General features: G+C 42.0%; 1 protein-coding gene across 1 annotated transcript in view; it reads left to right on the forward strand.

The window, feature by feature from the left end:
- cdk18 (cyclin dependent kinase 18) overlaps nt 1-18,439 on the forward strand; it is a 133,111-nt gene that overhangs the window by 86,386 nt on the left and 28,286 nt on the right. Inside the window, exons 4-6 of the mRNA XM_080462386.1 lie at nt 11,943-12,074; nt 15,599-15,655; nt 18,060-18,174. Coding sequence (XP_080318512.1) covers nt 11,943-12,074; nt 15,599-15,655; nt 18,060-18,174 — 304 coding nt within the window. The remainder of the gene's footprint in view (nt 1-11,942; nt 12,075-15,598; nt 15,656-18,059; nt 18,175-18,439) is intronic.

Below are 18,439 nucleotides of genomic sequence, written 5' to 3' on the forward strand. Positions count from 1 at the left end.
CCCGTTTAATTTGAGAATTACACAAAATAAATAACAACTTACAATAATTAGTTACTTAAAGAAAGATTGTAAGTCCTTTACACTCCCACCAATCATGAGTAAATAATGTACCGGTACAGATAGCATTATGAGCGAAAGAAATGACATGCTTTTTAAACAGCACAGTGAACTCATGTCAAAGGTAGAAAAACAAAAACTCCTAAGCTGAGAACCTTTATACCTATTTTGAGATAACTATCTATAGGGAGAGGGAGTTGTAAACCACAGAAAGAGAGAGCAGATTTAGTCTGTCTCCAGCAGCAGGACAAGCTTCTGGACGGGACGCTCAACTTCAGACATTTTGTGGAGACGCTCCCCTTTCTTGCCAAGCTCCCTGTCACCGAGGCAGACCTTCACTCTCCTTACTAGTCCATCCTTGTCAGCAGTAGTCTCTGAAACTCTGCCCAATCTCCACTCATTTCTTTTTGCATGTTCTCCTTTTATCATCACAATGTCTCCGACTTGCAGATTTCTTCTTCGGGTATGCCAACGTTGTCTGAGAGTGATGTTGGCAAGGTACTCCTTACGCCATCGACTCCAAAACTTTTCCGCAAGGTATTGAACATGTCGCCACCTTTTTCTGCCATATATGTCTTCTCTGACAAATTCACCTGGGGGAGGTAAAGCCTTGACAGATTTCATGGTCAGGAGGTGATTAGGGGTGAGTGGCTCGAGACTATGAGGATCACTGAGGTTGTCAACGGTCAGTGGGCGACTATTGACTATTGTCATAGCTTCATAGAGGAAAGCCCGTAGCGAAGCATCATTTAGTCTTCCAGAAGAAAGGGTAAGTGTGGACCTCAAGATGCTTCTCACTGTCTTAATTTGTCTCTCCCACACCCCTCCAACGTGACTCGAGTAGGGTGCGTTCATGCTAAGATCGCATTGCTTCTCTGCAAGAAATACAGCCAGTCGGTCAGCATCGACTTCCTTTAGAGCTTCTTTGAGTTCGTTTTTTGCTCCGACAAAGTTGCTCCCTTGATCTGACTTAATCTGACGAACAGCACCACGTATGGCAATGAAACATCTCAGGCCATTTATAAGAGCATCCGTCGTCATTTCTTCAAGCATCTCTATGTGGACAGCACGGGAACTAAGGCAAGTGAGGAGAAGCCCATACCTCTTGTTCTCCTTTCTCCCTTGCTTCATAATGAACGGGCCAAAGCAGTCCATGCCGCAGAAGGTGAAGGGGGACGACGGTTCCACGCGTTCAGGGGGTAAATCAGCCATTCTCTGCTCTTCCGTTGGTTTCCGGTGTCGTCTGCAGATGACACATTGACGAATGTGGGATGCTACTGCCCGGTTTACTCCTGGTATCCAGTAGCCACTGGACCTGATCGCATTGATGGTGAGGCCTTTACCTTGATGTTTCATCCTTTCGTGATGATGGGCAATCAACATCTTTGAGATGTGATGATCTTTGGGGATGATTGCAGGGTGCTTGATAGAGTTAGGAAGAGAAGAGTTGTGCAGTCTTCCTCCCACCCTGAGGACTTCCCAAGGAAAGCATCAAGAGAGTACAATGAATCATGGGATGGTAGGGGGATCCCTTTGCTCAACAGCTTCAGTTGGTCCTGATACATGTCTTTCTGCAGGTTTTTTATTATGCAGTGTTCTGCCTCTTCTCGCTCCGTTTCCGTGGTAAGGCTGTTGGATTTGTTTTTGCTGATGCGTCTGAGAATGCATCTGAGAATGCGTGCAATAGCTCGAGTAGCCAGTGACCAGGAGGAGAGTTTAGACAAATGATCAACAAGGCTTACTCGTTCTGTAGCTCTTGTGCTAAGTACTAGGGCACTTCTGACTTCTGGATCTCCGATCGTTAACTCTGGAATTTCATCTGCTGGCAGCTTAATTTTCTTATTCCATAAAAACTTGGGTCCAGTGAACCAGGTTGATGACAGAAGCTCGCTGGGAGTCAGGCCTCTAGAAGCATGGTCAGCAGGATTCTCAGTGGTGGGGACATATCTCCATTGTTTTGGGTTTGAACTGAGATGAATCTTCTGAACACAGTTGGCCACAAAGGTGTGGAAATGCCGTGCTTCACTTTTTATATATCCTAGGATCACTTTAGAGTCTGTCCAGTAAAACTCCTCAGTGTCAGTTGATCTCAGTTCCTCCTTGAGCATGTTACTTATCTTAATGGAGACAACTGCGGCTGTTATTTCCAATCTTGGAATAGTTGTGAGTTTTGTAGGTGAGACTCGTGATTTTCCTACAACTAGGGCACAGTGAACGTCTCCCTCTTCATTTTGTAGTCTCAGGTACGAACACTGTCCATAACCCTTTGTGCTGGCGTCCGAGAAATGATGCAATTCAGCCTTTGAAACCCTTCCAAAACCAGCAGGTGTGTAAGTGCGGGATATGGTGACATTATCTAGTTGAGCCAAATCATTTCTCCACTGTTCCCATTTTGGGCGAAGCTCGTCAGCGAGTGGATCGTCCCAGCCTGTGCCACGTCTACACATCTCCTGAAGGAAGATCTTCGCTTTAAGCAGGACAGGTGCCACAAACCCGAGAGGATCATACAGGGATGCTACTGTAGAGAGAATGCCTCGGCGTGTGGCAGGCTGCTCCTTTAGGGTGATGTTAAGCCGAAAGTGGTCGGACTCCACATCCCATTGAATCCCGAGAGCTCTCTCGATAGGCAGATCGTCGAACACCATATCCATATTCTTCACATTGGTTGCTCGTTCGGAGAGTAGTATACTCTCTGGGACGTCTCTGTCGTTCGACACAAACTTGTGTAGTCTGAGACCGCCCATGGCACAGAGTTCACGTGCTTCCCTGGCGAGTTGAATAGCATCTTCAGTGCTTTCGATGCTTGTCAGCCCATCGTCTACATAGAAGTCGCGCATGATGAACCTTGATCCTTGCGGGGAAGGTGTCGGCATTTTCCTTAGCTAGATGTTTTAGCCCGTAGTTTGCATATCCGGGTGAGGAGGCTGCGCCGAACAGGTGCACTTTCATGCGAAAATCACAGGGCTTTGCATTCAAGTCTCCTTGCTTCCACCAAAGAAAGCGCAGATAGTTGCGATCAACTTCATCTACGTGGAATTGATGGAACAGCTTTTCGATGTCACATATTAATGCAACAGGATGAAGACGAAAGCGGATGAGGACTCCGTTCAAGTTGTTCAACATGTCAGGCCCAGAGAGGAGGTGATCGTTTAGGCTAGATCCTTTATATCTGGCTGAGCAATCGAATACTACACGAAGTTTATCAGGCTTCTTCTCATGATAGACGCCATGATGGGGAATATACCATTTTTCACCTTCACTCCCACCGTCTTCGATCTGCTCTGCATCTCCCCTTTCGATGACCTCCTCCATGAACTCAACATAATGCTCCTTATAGCGTTCATCCCGTTGCAATTTCCTTTTGAGATGATTGAGGCGTATCATAGCAAAGTCTCTGTTGTCAGGCAAGCTGGGTCTCCTTTTGAAAGGTAGCGGCATTTCGTAATGGCCCCGTACATTTTTTCGTATGCCTTCATCCAGCTTGTTGAGGAATGTGATATCATCCGGTGACACTGTTTTGTTGTCTCCACTGCCATCTTTAAAGTCTGATTCTAGAATACGGATAACATCTGCTGGAGTAGCTTGAGGTAGGTCTTTAACTGCGATTCTGTGACACAGATGACTTGTGTTTAGCGAGTCATGGCTTTGTGATGAGCGGCCCACAATACTCCATCCCAAATCTGTCCGTAGGGCGTAGGGTTCTTCATTTGCTCCCAGAATGACTTGCTTTGGTGCCATTGCTCTTGAGCAGTTATAGCCTATGAGGAGACCTACTTCACAGTCCTTCAGGGGTTGGATTTCATCTACTATTTCAGCAAGATGACACCATTGTTTAGCTGTCTCACAAGTAGGGAAGTGAGCACTGTTCAAAGGTATACAGTCTTTTGTGTAGGCAGCAGGAAGATCGACTTGAGTGGTTGAACTGTATCCTCTTACACGAAGGCCGGAAACCCTTTCACTTGTGAGAACTGTGTCTTTTCCGCTCATGGTAGTCAACTTCAGCTTCACTGGATACTTGTCAGCATTGATACCATTGCTCACTTCTTGGTCGATAAATGTAGTATCGCTTTGAGTATCAAGTAGAGTGTAGACAAGTTTCTCTGCAGTTGGATTATTTTTAGATGACACCCACACTGGTATCACCATCGATGTGTTGGATGAGCCTTCACCTGCTACACTGAGTGACGTAGCAGAGGCACCTTGACTTGTCCTTGTTTCTGATGAGGACCCTTCCCCTCTTTTATAGTTGTGGTCATGGAGAGCTGTAGGATGCTTCCCTTTGCAGGTGTCACAGGCATGACGATGACGACAGTCTTTTGCACTGTGGCCAGGTTTAACGCACCCATAGCAGAGTTTCTTTTCCCTTACGTAGTTCCGTCTATCAACCAGCAACATCTCTGTAAACTTAGAGCACGCGTGAAGCTGATGCCTGTTATCTTGACAAAAAATGCATGAAGTCTTAACCTTTCTCTGATCTGACTTTAGGCAGTCGCTGTTGTCTGCAGCTGTTTGAGTGGTAAGAACGCTAGCCTTATTTCGCTTTGGGTCTCTGAAATTTCTCTTTTCAGGGGTAGAGTCTGAAGGACGAAGGGCGTGAAAAGACGTAATTGGGTTGCACGCAACCTCAGCTTCAGTAGACGTGAATCTAGCAAAGTCCTTGAAACTTGGAAATTCTTGGTTCTCATTCAGACTTTGTGTGACTTGACGGTTCCAGCGTGAAGCTGCCCAGTCTGGTAGTTTGTGGATGAGTTTCTGGTTCTCTTCACAGTCATTTAATATGTCGAGACCCTTGACATGAGGCATGGCATCGAGACAGGCAATGAGAAAGTCGGAGAAGTTCCTGAGTCCTTCAGCATCCTTTGGTTGAATCCTTGGCCAATTGGTGAGCTTCTCTCTGAATGCTCTCTGAATGGTGAAAGACTGGCCAAAACGACAATTCAGCTTGTTCCAGGCATCTTGGTAAGCTTCATTGTCATTTCGGTAGAAGGTACCGTCTAAAGCCTGGCGTGCTGGGCCACCAACGTATTTCTTCTGATAGAAGAGTTTTTCAGCTGGAGTGATTGCCCGTTGGTCGATGAGCGAGGTAAACAATGACTTCCATTCAATGAATCGTATAGAATCACCATTGAAGACAAAGGGCTCCGGAACCGGCAGCCTATTTAAGGTAAGGCTGTCTTGAAGGACCTGAGCGAGGGAGGAAATGTCTGCATGAGAGGAAGTTGTGACATCTGACAGAGGGACTGCAGTGACAGGGGCGTTTTTTGTTTCCTCGTTCCTTTCATTTTTAACGAAGTTAGCAGCTTCGCGTTCCGTTTCCTTCTCATAGACCTTCAGTTTAGCTTGAGCGGCCCGTACTTCTTTCTCTGCTTGCAATCGCTCTAACTCACGCTTTTGTGCTTCTATGGCTTTCCGTTGTTGTTCCTCCAACTCCTGTATTGATTCCTTTTGTCTTTCTTCCTCAAGCATCATCATGTAATTTGCTTACTTCACTGCTAGATCGGCTGCTGCATCCACACGCTTGGCTTCAATTGACGAAGCTATGGAGTGGTGATCGGACGTGCTGTGACTCATCACGGAAGCTGCAGATCCATAGACAGATGCTGCATAGTCACAGTGGCGCAGTTCATGAAGGCGGCGTCTTTCATTTTCTTCATTGAACTCACCTACCTCATCTATTGCTCTGTCGTAAGCAATACTTATTATTTCTTCGGTCAATGACTCACACGTATCGAATCGTCTTCTCATGTCGGTCGATGGTGTGATGAGATCTCGAATTTCAATGTACATGTTCATTATGTCTCCCCTACCTTTCTTGAGTTCATCAATGAGAGGCCAGAGCTGCTCTTCTGGCATGTACGTCTTCAATTGATCTCTTGCTTTGCGCACCTGAAGCTTCCATTGTTCATACATGGACAGCAACCTTTTCTCTCTTTTCTTGGCTTCTTCCTCTTGAAACTCACGCATCTTCTCAGTAGGATTTCGTGTACGTTCTGAGCGGCGGGGACCTTCATTTTGATCATTTTCTTTCTGAAGGAGATCCTGGACGTCAGTCGAGCTGTGTTGTTTTGCCTCAATAGCTTCCTTAAGATGATGTCTCTCAGATGCATCTGATGCTGTGTGGAGCTCACCTTGTATGTCTCCAACTTCCTGATATACTCCAGCTGTCTGCTCCTCTAACTCTGTCATGCCTGCTGACTGTGACATTATTAACAAGATTAAGAAGGAGTTTGTAAGTAAAATGAAACCCTTTAGCAGATATGGTTAGCCTTTGCAGTGAACAGCATAAACATAGCATATCAGGACAAAAATAATAAGCACCAATGCAGAAATGTACATATACTTCAAAAGGGTAAATGTCAATTTAAACACCACAATAAACACAATTTTCAAAGCACATGAAAGGCAAAGTCCAAAATTGAAAAAGGGTCCTTATCAAGAGAGAATATAGGTCAGACAACAGTTATTTATTTATTTATTTTTTTGATAAGCAGGTAGGTTGACTATTGAATGTCCATTTGCTCACATAAACCTGTTTGTCCGTAGCTCAACTTATTTGAGATGCCGTTGTCCTGTAATGAGGTGGTGATACTCACAGTTCTGAATCAATATCAGTGAATACGGCTGTACTTGACCATTGCACCGTCTATTGTGACCGCTACCAAACCACCGAAGTAGATCAGGCGCCAAGGTGTGGAGACATGCTGCTTGAAGAGTCCACAGGGATGGCGTGGGCGATGAAGCACCTCCGTAATGGCAACGATCAGTCAGGATCGATGCGGGTCAAGCTCTTACTGTAGCGAACCCCAGCCAGACAATGGTGAAGCTTACTGATGTTTTAGTCTTTATTTATGTTCAGCCGTCATCCATATTTTGAGCACAAATGTAGTTCTCCATGAAACACCGTAAGAGCTAAAGGATAAAATGATAGCATACAGTTAGCTCTTTTAACACAGAAAGTAAAACAATGCTAAGGCGCTAAAAACCGAGTGCGACCACAATAAACAGAACTTCCAATTAGCATGACCATATATACAAGCAATACACAATTTAACAGTTCAAAGAACATGAAATACCTTGTTCCCGTTCCAGCTAGGCGCTTATTTTACACAGTTAGATAGTCTTTATCTCCGTTCTCAGCTCTACTCCATTCATTCATTTTCTGTGCGGTCAAGTAGGGCACCTTTAGCTCAACCTTCACTTCCGCCCAGTGATTACCAAAATAAAAGACCCGTTTAATTTGAGAATTACACAAATAAAATAACAACTTACAATAATTAGTTACTTAAAGAAAGATTGTAAGTCCTTTACAGTAGTTTGCGGTGGTGACACAGTCTTTGCATATCCTTTGCATATGTACGATAGTTTCCATACTATTGAGCGCACCTGAACTTATTTAAAAAGAAAAAAAATGTGTACATATATAGGCCTCAGGTGTCCACGTTTTTACAGGTCAGGAATTTCACTGCAGGTCAGAAAGTTCCTGACTTGTTAATGTGTGACTTAATTCATTGGACAATATAAATGAATGGCACTGCATGGTTATCACTCCCTTTTACATTATAACTGCAGAAACATCACACACTGCTCTTCTTTTAGTTTATATTTTCCAACCAGTTGTTTTGAGGCTCCGCCCCCTGTGTGAGCACATTTTGTGTTGGAATATTCATTCCTCACCGCACAAGTAGTTGTGCGTTTTATAGATTAATGTTTCAGCTGTTCTCTCAGCGTGACCATTATTATTAACCTCACTATTCCAGATCAACCCTCTTGGAGCTAAACATACTTGGTACAAGTCAAGAACAAGAACAATACCATCCTGCAAAGTCTCAGTGACGAGGATTTATTTTATTATGTCAAAAAGATCGATCTAAATACTCTTTCTCTGCTCAGCTCTGAAACATCACACCAATAAGGATCATCTACGAGTAGGCAGGTCATTTTCCAAGAGATCTAATTGGTCAAGAGGCGGAGCTTTTATACTCACTGTCATCTTATCAAGAATGCGTCCTGCTCTGTAGCAGGTTAGACATTCAGAGTAAGTTGCTGGGGTGATTTATCCCAGTAAGAAGTGAATGAGCATTGCAGTATGGAAAACCCATGGTTAATCCTAAAATTACCTTGATAAGAGAAAGACAAGGGTTGTAGTTGTCAGGTCTCTGTGTCTGCCTCTGTGTGTCTCACCTCGTGTTTCCAATTAACCAATATTCCACTTGTGTCTGCCTCTTGCTTGTGTATTTAAACCCCTCTCCCTCAGTTGTTCTTGTGGGGTCGTCTCGTCAATGTGTCTTGCCTCTTGTCATCTTGTCGCTCCTCTCGTCGTGTCGCCCTTGTGTCCCCTGGACTTTATTCTAATAAACCTGTTTTTTACGGAACTGGCTGAGTCTGTGTTTGGGTCCATCCTGCATAACCCTCACATAGTATAGGCCCAAGATGACAGGCTATTTATAGGAGGCATTTTTGTGAAAAATTGTAATTTACAGTGAGTTGTGGCGAAAGAATCCAGATAAAAATCAATGTGGTGTCACCTGTTCACCCTCATTAATTATAGGCATATAGAAAGTATAAGGTTTGATGTACAAATCAAACTGAGAATAACAAAATGCACGTAGATATCTGATTTTATTATATCAAGGACAAACAGTAGACAAATCTCATTTGAACTACATTTTGAAACTAGATCTCAGTAGAGATCCATATATTTTCATATTTACACATGGAAATACTGTACAATGAGTTGGAAAATGTCCCTTAGGCCCATTCAAATCCAGAGAATATGAAAAGTGTCATATTTTTTTTCTTAATGTGGCCTCTGGTTTGTTATAAATTGATGACGGATGAGAAGCACTGATCTGAAGCACAATCTGCACCGTGTCCGAGTCCCCCCTGGTGAAAAACTCTCCCTTCACAGTGCCTTGATTTCATGAAGTCAGACTGGTCAAGCAGAATAAAACAAGTCTGTAATACAGAATGAATTAACTAAAGAGTACAGCTGTGATGGGATTGAGCACATTTAAAGAGTAGCAATGACATTCTTTGTGACACACAACCTTAAAACATGAAGATTCACATATTGATTCTATTCTTGACTGACCCATCAGTTTTAGAATAAAGTCATTTTCATCTTGTTGGTGTGTTGCCACAGTGCCACAGAGTGATGATTAAACAATGGATACGAAAATACGATTTTAACCATGTAATGATGTTTTTACCAATAGCTTAGTTAAAGCTTTGGGGCAGTGGTGGTCTTGAGGTTGGGGACGCTAGCTGATGACAAAAGCTCTGTAATCCACCACCAATGAAGACACACCACGGTCTAGATTCTTCCATCATGGTTTACATCCCACCCATACCCGCATATTTTAGGCTCAAAGGTCCCATATGGCCATCAGGTTTTTTGCTTGGTAGATATTTACCTTTTGTACATTATTACGTTTGGACAGACAGAAGGGTGAATTGGTGTTTCGGCTGTTGGAGAAAATCCACTGCCACCAACAGCCGTGCTTCAGTTCCAGTCCTTTTTGCGCCCTGTCAATGTGTTTTAGGGCCAGATACAAACTACAGTTTTAACAATCTTATAAGTTCACAGCTAACCATACTGTATGACTTGATCTAATAAACTTTGGCCACAACGTGACGTTAGCTATGAGCAGATTCCACAATGAAAACACAAGTTGAATTGCAGCCCACAATATACGTTCAGTCGACGCTATTGCGCAAGAATACAATGTCATGAGCGTGCACCATCCATCCATGAAAAGAAAGAAACCAGCGAAGCATGAACGGAGCCTCGCTCTCGTGGCTTTTATGTGTTTGGAGAGAAATCCCCCAAAACCTTTTGTTCACATCTTCCATATTTTTTTGACGAACTTTAACAGTGTAGCTGCAAAGCATCTGTTTGAGTTTAATGCCAGTGTGTTGCTGATCAGTATGTCAGTTCATCCTGCATTTCTGTTGTTTAGTTAGTTGACGTAGGTTGCAGCAGCGTCACACTATGAGATTATCACCTCGAATGTATGACAGTCAAAATTTTATCACAGGTTGACTTTGGTCGCAAGACCATGACAACGTTTGTCCTTGAACCTTCTCAGTGTGACATAGGACTATAGATTTAGAGCCACGACCAAAGATTACACCACCAGTCTCCCACGATTCTTATCTCTCGTCTGGAACGGCGGAAAATCACACAGTGTGTAGCAGCCTTAAGTGTCTTTGGGCAAGGTGCTGAACTAAAATCGTTCCTGAAGGTGTGCAAGTATTTTGCACCACAAACATCAACACTGTGTGTCTGTTCATAACTGTGTCAGCAAATGAGTGAATGTAGCTATAAATCACAATGAGACTGCCATCAGACACCGAGTTGCCAAAACGAGCTCTTTATTGGCCAGCTTTCTTTCAAACATGTTTTCACTTTAGGCTCCTTAGTCAGGTTTTTAACAGGAAAACAAGGAAAGCATTATTAAATAGAAAATGGATTTCGCTTGTATGCCCTTTTCATCTGCTTGAGCAATCCCAAAGCTCTTTACATCGTTATTCCAGAAACACCATTGTCACTGGCCACACAGACATTGCCAACCAGAGGCCTGTACTATAAACCGTGTTCAACATATCCAGGATCTCTCTCTGTTCCCTGGGTTGACTTATCGAGATGTGTGCGATCCTGATCACCGTTACTATGAAGCAGGTTATCAACTCACTGGTTCAACCCAGAGCTACGTGTGTGCGTGCACGTGAAAGGGGCGGGGTTTGCAGCGTCTGACCAATCACACACAGAGAAATCCTGCAGCGCAGTTTAGATATGACTGAAGGTTATTCAGTTATTCTCAGAGAATATGAAGAATTAAAACACATCCAGCGGCTAAAAGCAACACTGCTGCTGCAGCCAAAGCCAGAACATTCCTGACTTGTTAATGCGTGACTTTGTGAGATAATACGATATTAATTTATCAGCGATATAAACGGACAGCACGTCTGCTGATCAATCAATTTCACTTTATTACAACAGTAACGTGTCGGGCAGAATTTCCTCACTGCTCTTCTTTTAGTTTATATTTTCCATTCAGTTGTTTTGAGGCTGAATTTCTCTTGTGAGAGTGTTTTGTGTTGGAATATTAATTCATCACCGCGATGACACGAGTAGTTGTGCGTTCCATAAGTTCATGTTTCTGCAGTTTTGTCAGGTGTGATCAATAACCTCATTATTACAGATCAACCCTCGTGATGATAAACAGACTTGGAACAAGTCAAGAACAAAAACATCCTTCAAAGCCTCAGTGACCAGGATTTATTTTATCATGTCAAAAAGATTGCTCTGAATTAATTTCTCATCTCCGCTCCGCTGCAGCTCAGCGCTGAACCTGCCCACCAATCACCATCATTTAAGAATGGGCAGGGCATTTTCCAAGAGATGTGATTGGTCAGGAGGCGGAGCTTTGACCTCTTATCCAGAACATATCCTTCTCCGGAGCAGGTTAGACATTCAGCGTCAGTTGCTGGGGTGATTTATCCTGGTGAGAAGTGAGGGAGAGTCATAGTACAGAAAACCCAGGGTTAATCCTTGAAGTTATCTGGATAAGAGAAAATTCAGCTTCATAGTACAGGCCTCTGGATTCCTCAAGTTAGCAAGACATGTTTGGACACATCTTCTATTTGTATTGCATTGTAAGATCAACGTTTCCTCTCGTCTACAGATAAAGGCAAGCACGCAACTCCTAACTATTTCACAATTTATTAAAACGATTGAACGTTGCATGATGCCACTTTAACAGAGGAAACCTACAAATGTTGCTTCTCCAAACACTGAAACACTCTAGAAAATAAAAACGCAAATGTTCAAAATAGTCATGGATACTAACTGGTTCTTAATTCTTTTTTTGTGTTTCTTTTAGGACGTCAGTAAGCGGATGTCTCTGCCCATGGACATTCGTCTGCCTCAAGAGTTTCTCAAAAAGCTCCAACTGGAGAGTGAAAACTCACCACTCTGCAAACCTCTCAGTCGCATGTCCAGACGTGCTTCTCTGGTTAGTCATGCATCCATCCATCCATCTCTCTATTCATCCATCCATCCATCCATCATCCATCATCTCTCTGTTCATCCAACCATCCATCACACACTCATTCATCTCTCTGTCCATTCATCCATCTCTCTGTTCATCATCCATCCATCCATCCACCCATCCATCCATCCATACATACATACAGCTCTGTTCAAAATAATAGCAGTGTTTTTAAAAAAGTGAATAAAGCTCAAAATCCTTATATTTTTTATTTTCTTTCATTAGGAACGCTGCACATGGTATTGCACAACAAATCATGAAGAAAAAAGTATCAATATTTAATTACGTTACAGAATATGAAGGAAAAGGTGATATTTTTGTGTTCAAAAAAATAGCAGTGTCGGCATTTCTCATTACAAACTCAAATATTTACTAAATAAACTGAAAAAATATTAACATTTAGCAATCCTGACAATTACTTGACTAATATTTCGTTGAATAACCCCTGTTTTTGATAACTGCTACACATCTGTGCTGCATGGAGTCAACCAACCTCTGACACCTCTGAACACTTATGCCAGCCCAGGAAGATTGGACAACCTTCCACAATCCCTCTGCATTTTTGGGTTTTGCAACAGAAACAGCAAATCTCATGTCACACCACAAGTGCTCAATTGGATTAAGGTCCGGGGATTAGGCTGGCCACTCCATAACCTCAATTATGTTGGTCTGGAACCAAGATTTGGCTCGCTTACTGGTACAGTGCCTTGCGAAAGTATTCGGCCCCCTTGAACCTTTCAACCTTTCGCCACATTTCAGGCTTCAAACATAAAGATATAAAATTAAAAAATTTTGTCAAGAATCAACAACAAGTGGGACACAATCGTGAAGTGGAACGAAATTTATTGGATAATTTAAACTTTTTTAACAAATAAAAAACTGAAAAGTGGGGCGTTCAATATTATTCGGCCCCTTTACTTTCGGTGCAGCAAACTCACTCCAGAAGTTCAGTGAGGATCTCTGAATGATGCAATGTTGTCCTAAATGACTGATGATGATAAATAGAATCCACCTGTGTGTAGTCAAGTCTCCGTATAAATGCACCTGCTCTGTGATAGTCTCAGGGTTCTGTTTAAAGCACAGAGAGCATCATGAAGACCAAGGAACACACCAGGCAGGTCCGAGATACTGTTGTGGAGAAGTTTAAAGCTGGATTTGGATACAAAAAGATTTCCCAAGCTTTAAACATCTCAAGGAGCACTGTGCAAGCAATCATATTGAAATGGAAGTAGTATCAGACCACTGCAAATCTACCAAGACCCGGCCATCCCTCCAAACTTTCATCTCGAGGAAGGAGAAGACTGATCAGAGATGCAGCCAAGAGGCCCATGATCACTCTGGATGAACTGCAGAGATCTACAGCTGAGGTGGGAGAGTCTGTCCATAGGACAACAATCAGTCGTACACTGCACAAATCTGGCCTTTATGGAAGAGTGGCAAGAAGAAAGCCATTTCTCAAAGATATCCATAAAAAGTCTTGTTTAAAGTTTGCCACAAGCCACCTGGGAGACACACCAAACATGTGGAAGAAGGTGCTCTGGTCAGATGAAACCAAAATCGAACTTTTTGGCCACAATGCAAAACGATATGTTTGACGTAAAATCAACACTGCTCATCACCCAGAACACACCATCCCCACTTTCAAACATTGTGGTGGCAGCATCATGGTTTGGGCCTGCTTTTCTTCAGCAGGGACAGGGAAGATGGTTAAAATTGATGGGAAGATGGATGGAGCCAAATACAGGACCATTCTGGAAGAAAACCTGTTGGAGTCTACAAAAGACCCGAGACTGGGACGGAGATTTATCTTCCAACAGGACAATGATCGAAAACATAAAGCCAAATCTACAATGGAATGGTTCACAAATAAACGTATCCAGGTGTTAGAATGGCCAAGTCAAAGTCCAGACCTGAATCCAATCGAGAATCTGTGGAAAGAGCTGAAAACTGCTGTTCACAAACGCTCTCCATCCAACCTCACTGAGCTTGAGCTGTTTTCCAAGGAAAAATGGGCAAGAATTTCAGTCTCTCGATGTGCAAAACTGATAGAGACATACCCCAAGCGACTTGCAGCTGTAATTGCAGCAAAAGGTGGCGTTACGAAGTATTAACGCAAGGGGGCCGAATAATTTTGCACGCCCCACTTTTCAGTTTTTTATTTGTTAAAAAAGTTTAAATTATCCAATAAATTTCACTTCATGATTGTGTCCCACTTGTTGTTGATTCTTGACAAAAAATTTAAATTTTATATCTTTATGTTTGAAGCCTGAAATGTGGCGAAAGGTTGAAAGGTTCAAGGGGGCCGAATACTTTCGCAAGGCACTGTATGTTTGGGGTCATTGTCCTGTTGAAACACCCATTTCAGTAGCATTTCCCATTCGGCATAAGGCAGCATGACCTCAAGTATTGTGATGTAACCAAATTGATCCATGATCCCTGGTATGCGATATAAAGGCAAGACACCATGGTAAGAGAAACAGCCCCATATCATGATGCTTGCACCACCATTCTTCACGGTCTTCAAAGTGTGCTCTGGCTTGTATTCAGTGTTTGGGGGTCGTCTGACAAACTGTCTGCGGCCCTTGGATCCAAAAAGAACAATCTTACTTTCATCAGTCCACAAAATGTTTCTCCATTTCTCTGGAGGCCAGTCGACATGATGTTTGGCAAATGCAATCCTCTTCAGCACATGTCTTTTTTGCAACAGTGGGACTTTGCGGGGGCTTCTTGCTGGTAGATTAGCCTCACATAAGCGTCTTCTAATTGTCACAGCACTCACAGGTACCTTCCGACCGTTTCTGATCTCCCTGGAGCAGACCCTTGGTTTAGTCTTTGCCATTCTGACTATCCTTCGGTCCATTCGAATGGTAGTCTTCCGTTTTCTTCCACGTCTCTCTGGTTTGTCTTTCCATTTTAAAGCATTGGAGATCATTTTAGCTGAGCAGCCGATAATTTCCTGCACTTTTTTATACATTTTCCCCTCTCCAATCAACTTTTTAATCAACGCACGCTTTTCTTCTGAACAATGTTTGGCACGACCCATCTTTCATCAGTTTTCACAGAGAATTGCATGCACAACATGTGCTGGCTTCATCCTTAAGTAAGGGCAACCTGATTGACACCTGTTTCTTTCACATAATGAATGATCTCACTGATTGAACTCCACACTGCTATTATTTTGAACACGCCCCTTTTACTTAATTAGTCAATTACACAGACCCAGGAGTATTCATATCATCAAAGTTGGGTGTGTTGGTTCCTCTGACTTTACTACACCTGCTGGTAAATTATTTTCCATTTATTATTATGTTTTATACCAAAAACAGTGATTTATCTGGTTATTCATGTTGGACTGCTATTATTCTGAACATAGCTGTACATATGTCCAGCATATGGCCGTCCGGACTCTTAGTAAGAACTTGCTAACAGAAAATTACCAACAAATCCAAACACAAAAAAAGAATAATCTTCTTTCTTTTTGCCTCCAGTCGGACATCGGATTTGGAAAACTGGAAACGTATGTGAAGCTGGGAAAGCTGGGTGAGGTAAGTCAAGAAGGGTTTCTTTATGCAGTTTTCAGATGGTGGCTGGGAGACTGCTGACACAGAATCCGATGAGTGATAACCTGCACACCCACTGCTGTGGCCACAGAGCATTAACCTGAAGCTGGTGAACCTTAAAGTGAACTTCAGGTGAAGATAAAGCTCCTCTCTGGTGGATAATGTCCATGGTGATGACCAGAGTTTGTCTGCACATAGTCCAACTGTTTGTCTACATGGAGTTTAGGAGCCTGCAATAAACTAGATGTAAAGTAGTGTATCTATCCATATATATATATATATATATATATATATATATAGCAGCCACTCTATTGCATCACAGTTGGTCGACTTTTTTAATGAAGGATTACAAGCCAATCCACTTAAGTTCCAAGGTATTTATAAAAGAACACTTAATATCTTGAGGATTGACGGCTGCTTCATGACAGAATCTCGATGACTTTGTCTCCGTCTACAGGCTATTGCAGCAGTCCATACATGCCCATCATGATAATATGTCTAAACCAGGGGTCTGCAACCTTTATGACCATACAGCTGCTTTGGCCCATTTTCTACCAAATATGATTTGTTTGGAGTCGCAATATTTAACCTATAAAATCCGGTTAACATATCTGATGTTTCATGACTTCAATTTAGAGCATCGGACATGCTTGACATGCATTTTTTTGTTCTTTTTGGTTGTTTCATCTTTTTTCTTCTCTTTTTAAGCCATTTTTTGCTGTTTTAGCCACTTCAGTTGTCACTATTGTACCTCTTTTTAACCATTTTACATGTGTTTTTTCTAGCTCGTTTTATCAGCATTACCTTTTAAAGTGATTTACTCTGGTGAGCTATTTTAGCAAGTTTAACCATTTTAACTGACTTACTCACATGATGAATAAGTAATAGTCATCTGTGCTATAAATGGGTCATGAATGAAATTCAGAATTTACAAGAATGCCTTTAATAACATGGATTAAAGCAGCTGCATTACCTGATGTGAGGTTTGGATAGTGCTGACGAATAGCAGCTAAAACGTCTAACCTCATTCAGTCAGGCACGATTAATGACCTGTTAAGCTCCATGTTTACAACCTACACAATACATGGTGATGAACAAGTAATCAGACAGTAATGGTAAACATGCTGCAAACAAATTACCGTCAGCATTCTGGTTCCACTAATGAACAAAGAGCATCTATTGATGCGTGTGTGTATATGACTTTAAATTCATTTTCTGTTGTCTGTGTGTACATAAGTGGTGGATGCAGAAAGCTAATCAAGATCGATCTGACATCCAGCAGCACACTTGGAAATGTAAAGAAATGAAAGCATCAAACGACGTTATAGCTGGGAAATTATGGTGAAAGCCTGAATCAAAGCAAATGATTTGATGTTATATCGTTATATGAGTCTGAACTGTGATCTGATCCTAAAATTAACTAGGAAGCCAATTGTACATTGTCTAAAGAAGCTTTTTCCAGATTAAACTAAAGCCTCAACTGACATAGGATGATCGGCAAATTACACTCTGAACAGCTTCAATTAGTGTTTTTTGGTGTGACAACATGAACACACTGACACAACTATGTTTCCAGTGAAAACATTTTGTGAAAAGTTTCACATTCACGCAGCAACATTTTGAAAATGATGTTTGTTTACACAGAAATGGCAGAAACACTGAAAATGATGTAGTTTTCATGTAGGGCCACTAGTTGGTTTGTTTTAGTAATGAAACCACACATACACACAGCAGATGATATACTGTACATTTATAACAGGAGTACATGGACATTCATTTGGACAGACCATGGTGGGTTGTTATTACGGTGACTGTCAACTATAAACCTACCAAGTCACAGGAGATTATGGACTGGGAGCCATGACACTCTACACTCAAAAAAATCAACTATGCGGTTTTTCAGTTTACATATCATAAATATGTTTGATTAATGTTTGATTATTGAGTTTCTTGTTGTTAAATGGTTCATTCTAATACATGTTGTTCAGATAATATGAATAAATGGGATTCAAACTACTTAATATGAATAGATGGAAATGTGTGACATGATTAAATTACATTAACTCAGCAAATAATTTTTGTGTTTGTGGAAATGACTGAGAATAATTTTTTTCAGTGTAAAGTTGTGTTTTCCCCCGTTATCATAACAACATCGCAGCCTTTTCGAAAAGTTCCACCTTGGGAGCCTTTCTCAAAAAACACAGTTTTACGTTTTCACTTGAAAATGTCGGATAAACTGGCCCACAGTTCACACTGAAGGTCACAAACTAACATAACTGCATCATCTGCTACAATAAGTACTTAGTTCTGATCCACCCAGCTACTGCTCATGTTTCTCTCTTACTTTCCATTGAATCATCTACTCTTTAGTTTGTGTTTGTGTTTCCAGGGGACGTATGCCACCGTGTTCAAAGGTCGGAGTAAACTGACGGAGAACCTGGTGGCGCTGAAGGAGATTCGCCTCGAGCACGAGGAGGGAGCACCTTGCACGGCTATCAGAGAGGGTACGAATGCACGCTGGCACAGGTCAGAGTCCATTGTTGATCTGGACTCTTTTAAACCTACTTGCATTGTTAAAAAAACAAAAAAGTTTCAGACATTGATATTCACCTATTTGGTATTTATTGTACCTATGTATTAAATATTTTGTTGACTGGGACTGTGCAAAAGCAAAGAAACTGTTAATGTGATGAAAACTAAGAAAACTAATTGTTGCTAATAGCTTTTGTAGAAATTCACAAAAGGTTCTGGAACAGGCAGCTGCTGGAC

The sequence above is a fragment of the Lipophrys pholis genome (genome assembly GCF_963383615.2).
Source record: "Lipophrys pholis genome assembly, chromosome: 4".
Taxonomy (NCBI): Eukaryota; Metazoa; Chordata; class Actinopteri; order Blenniiformes; family Blenniidae; genus Lipophrys; species Lipophrys pholis.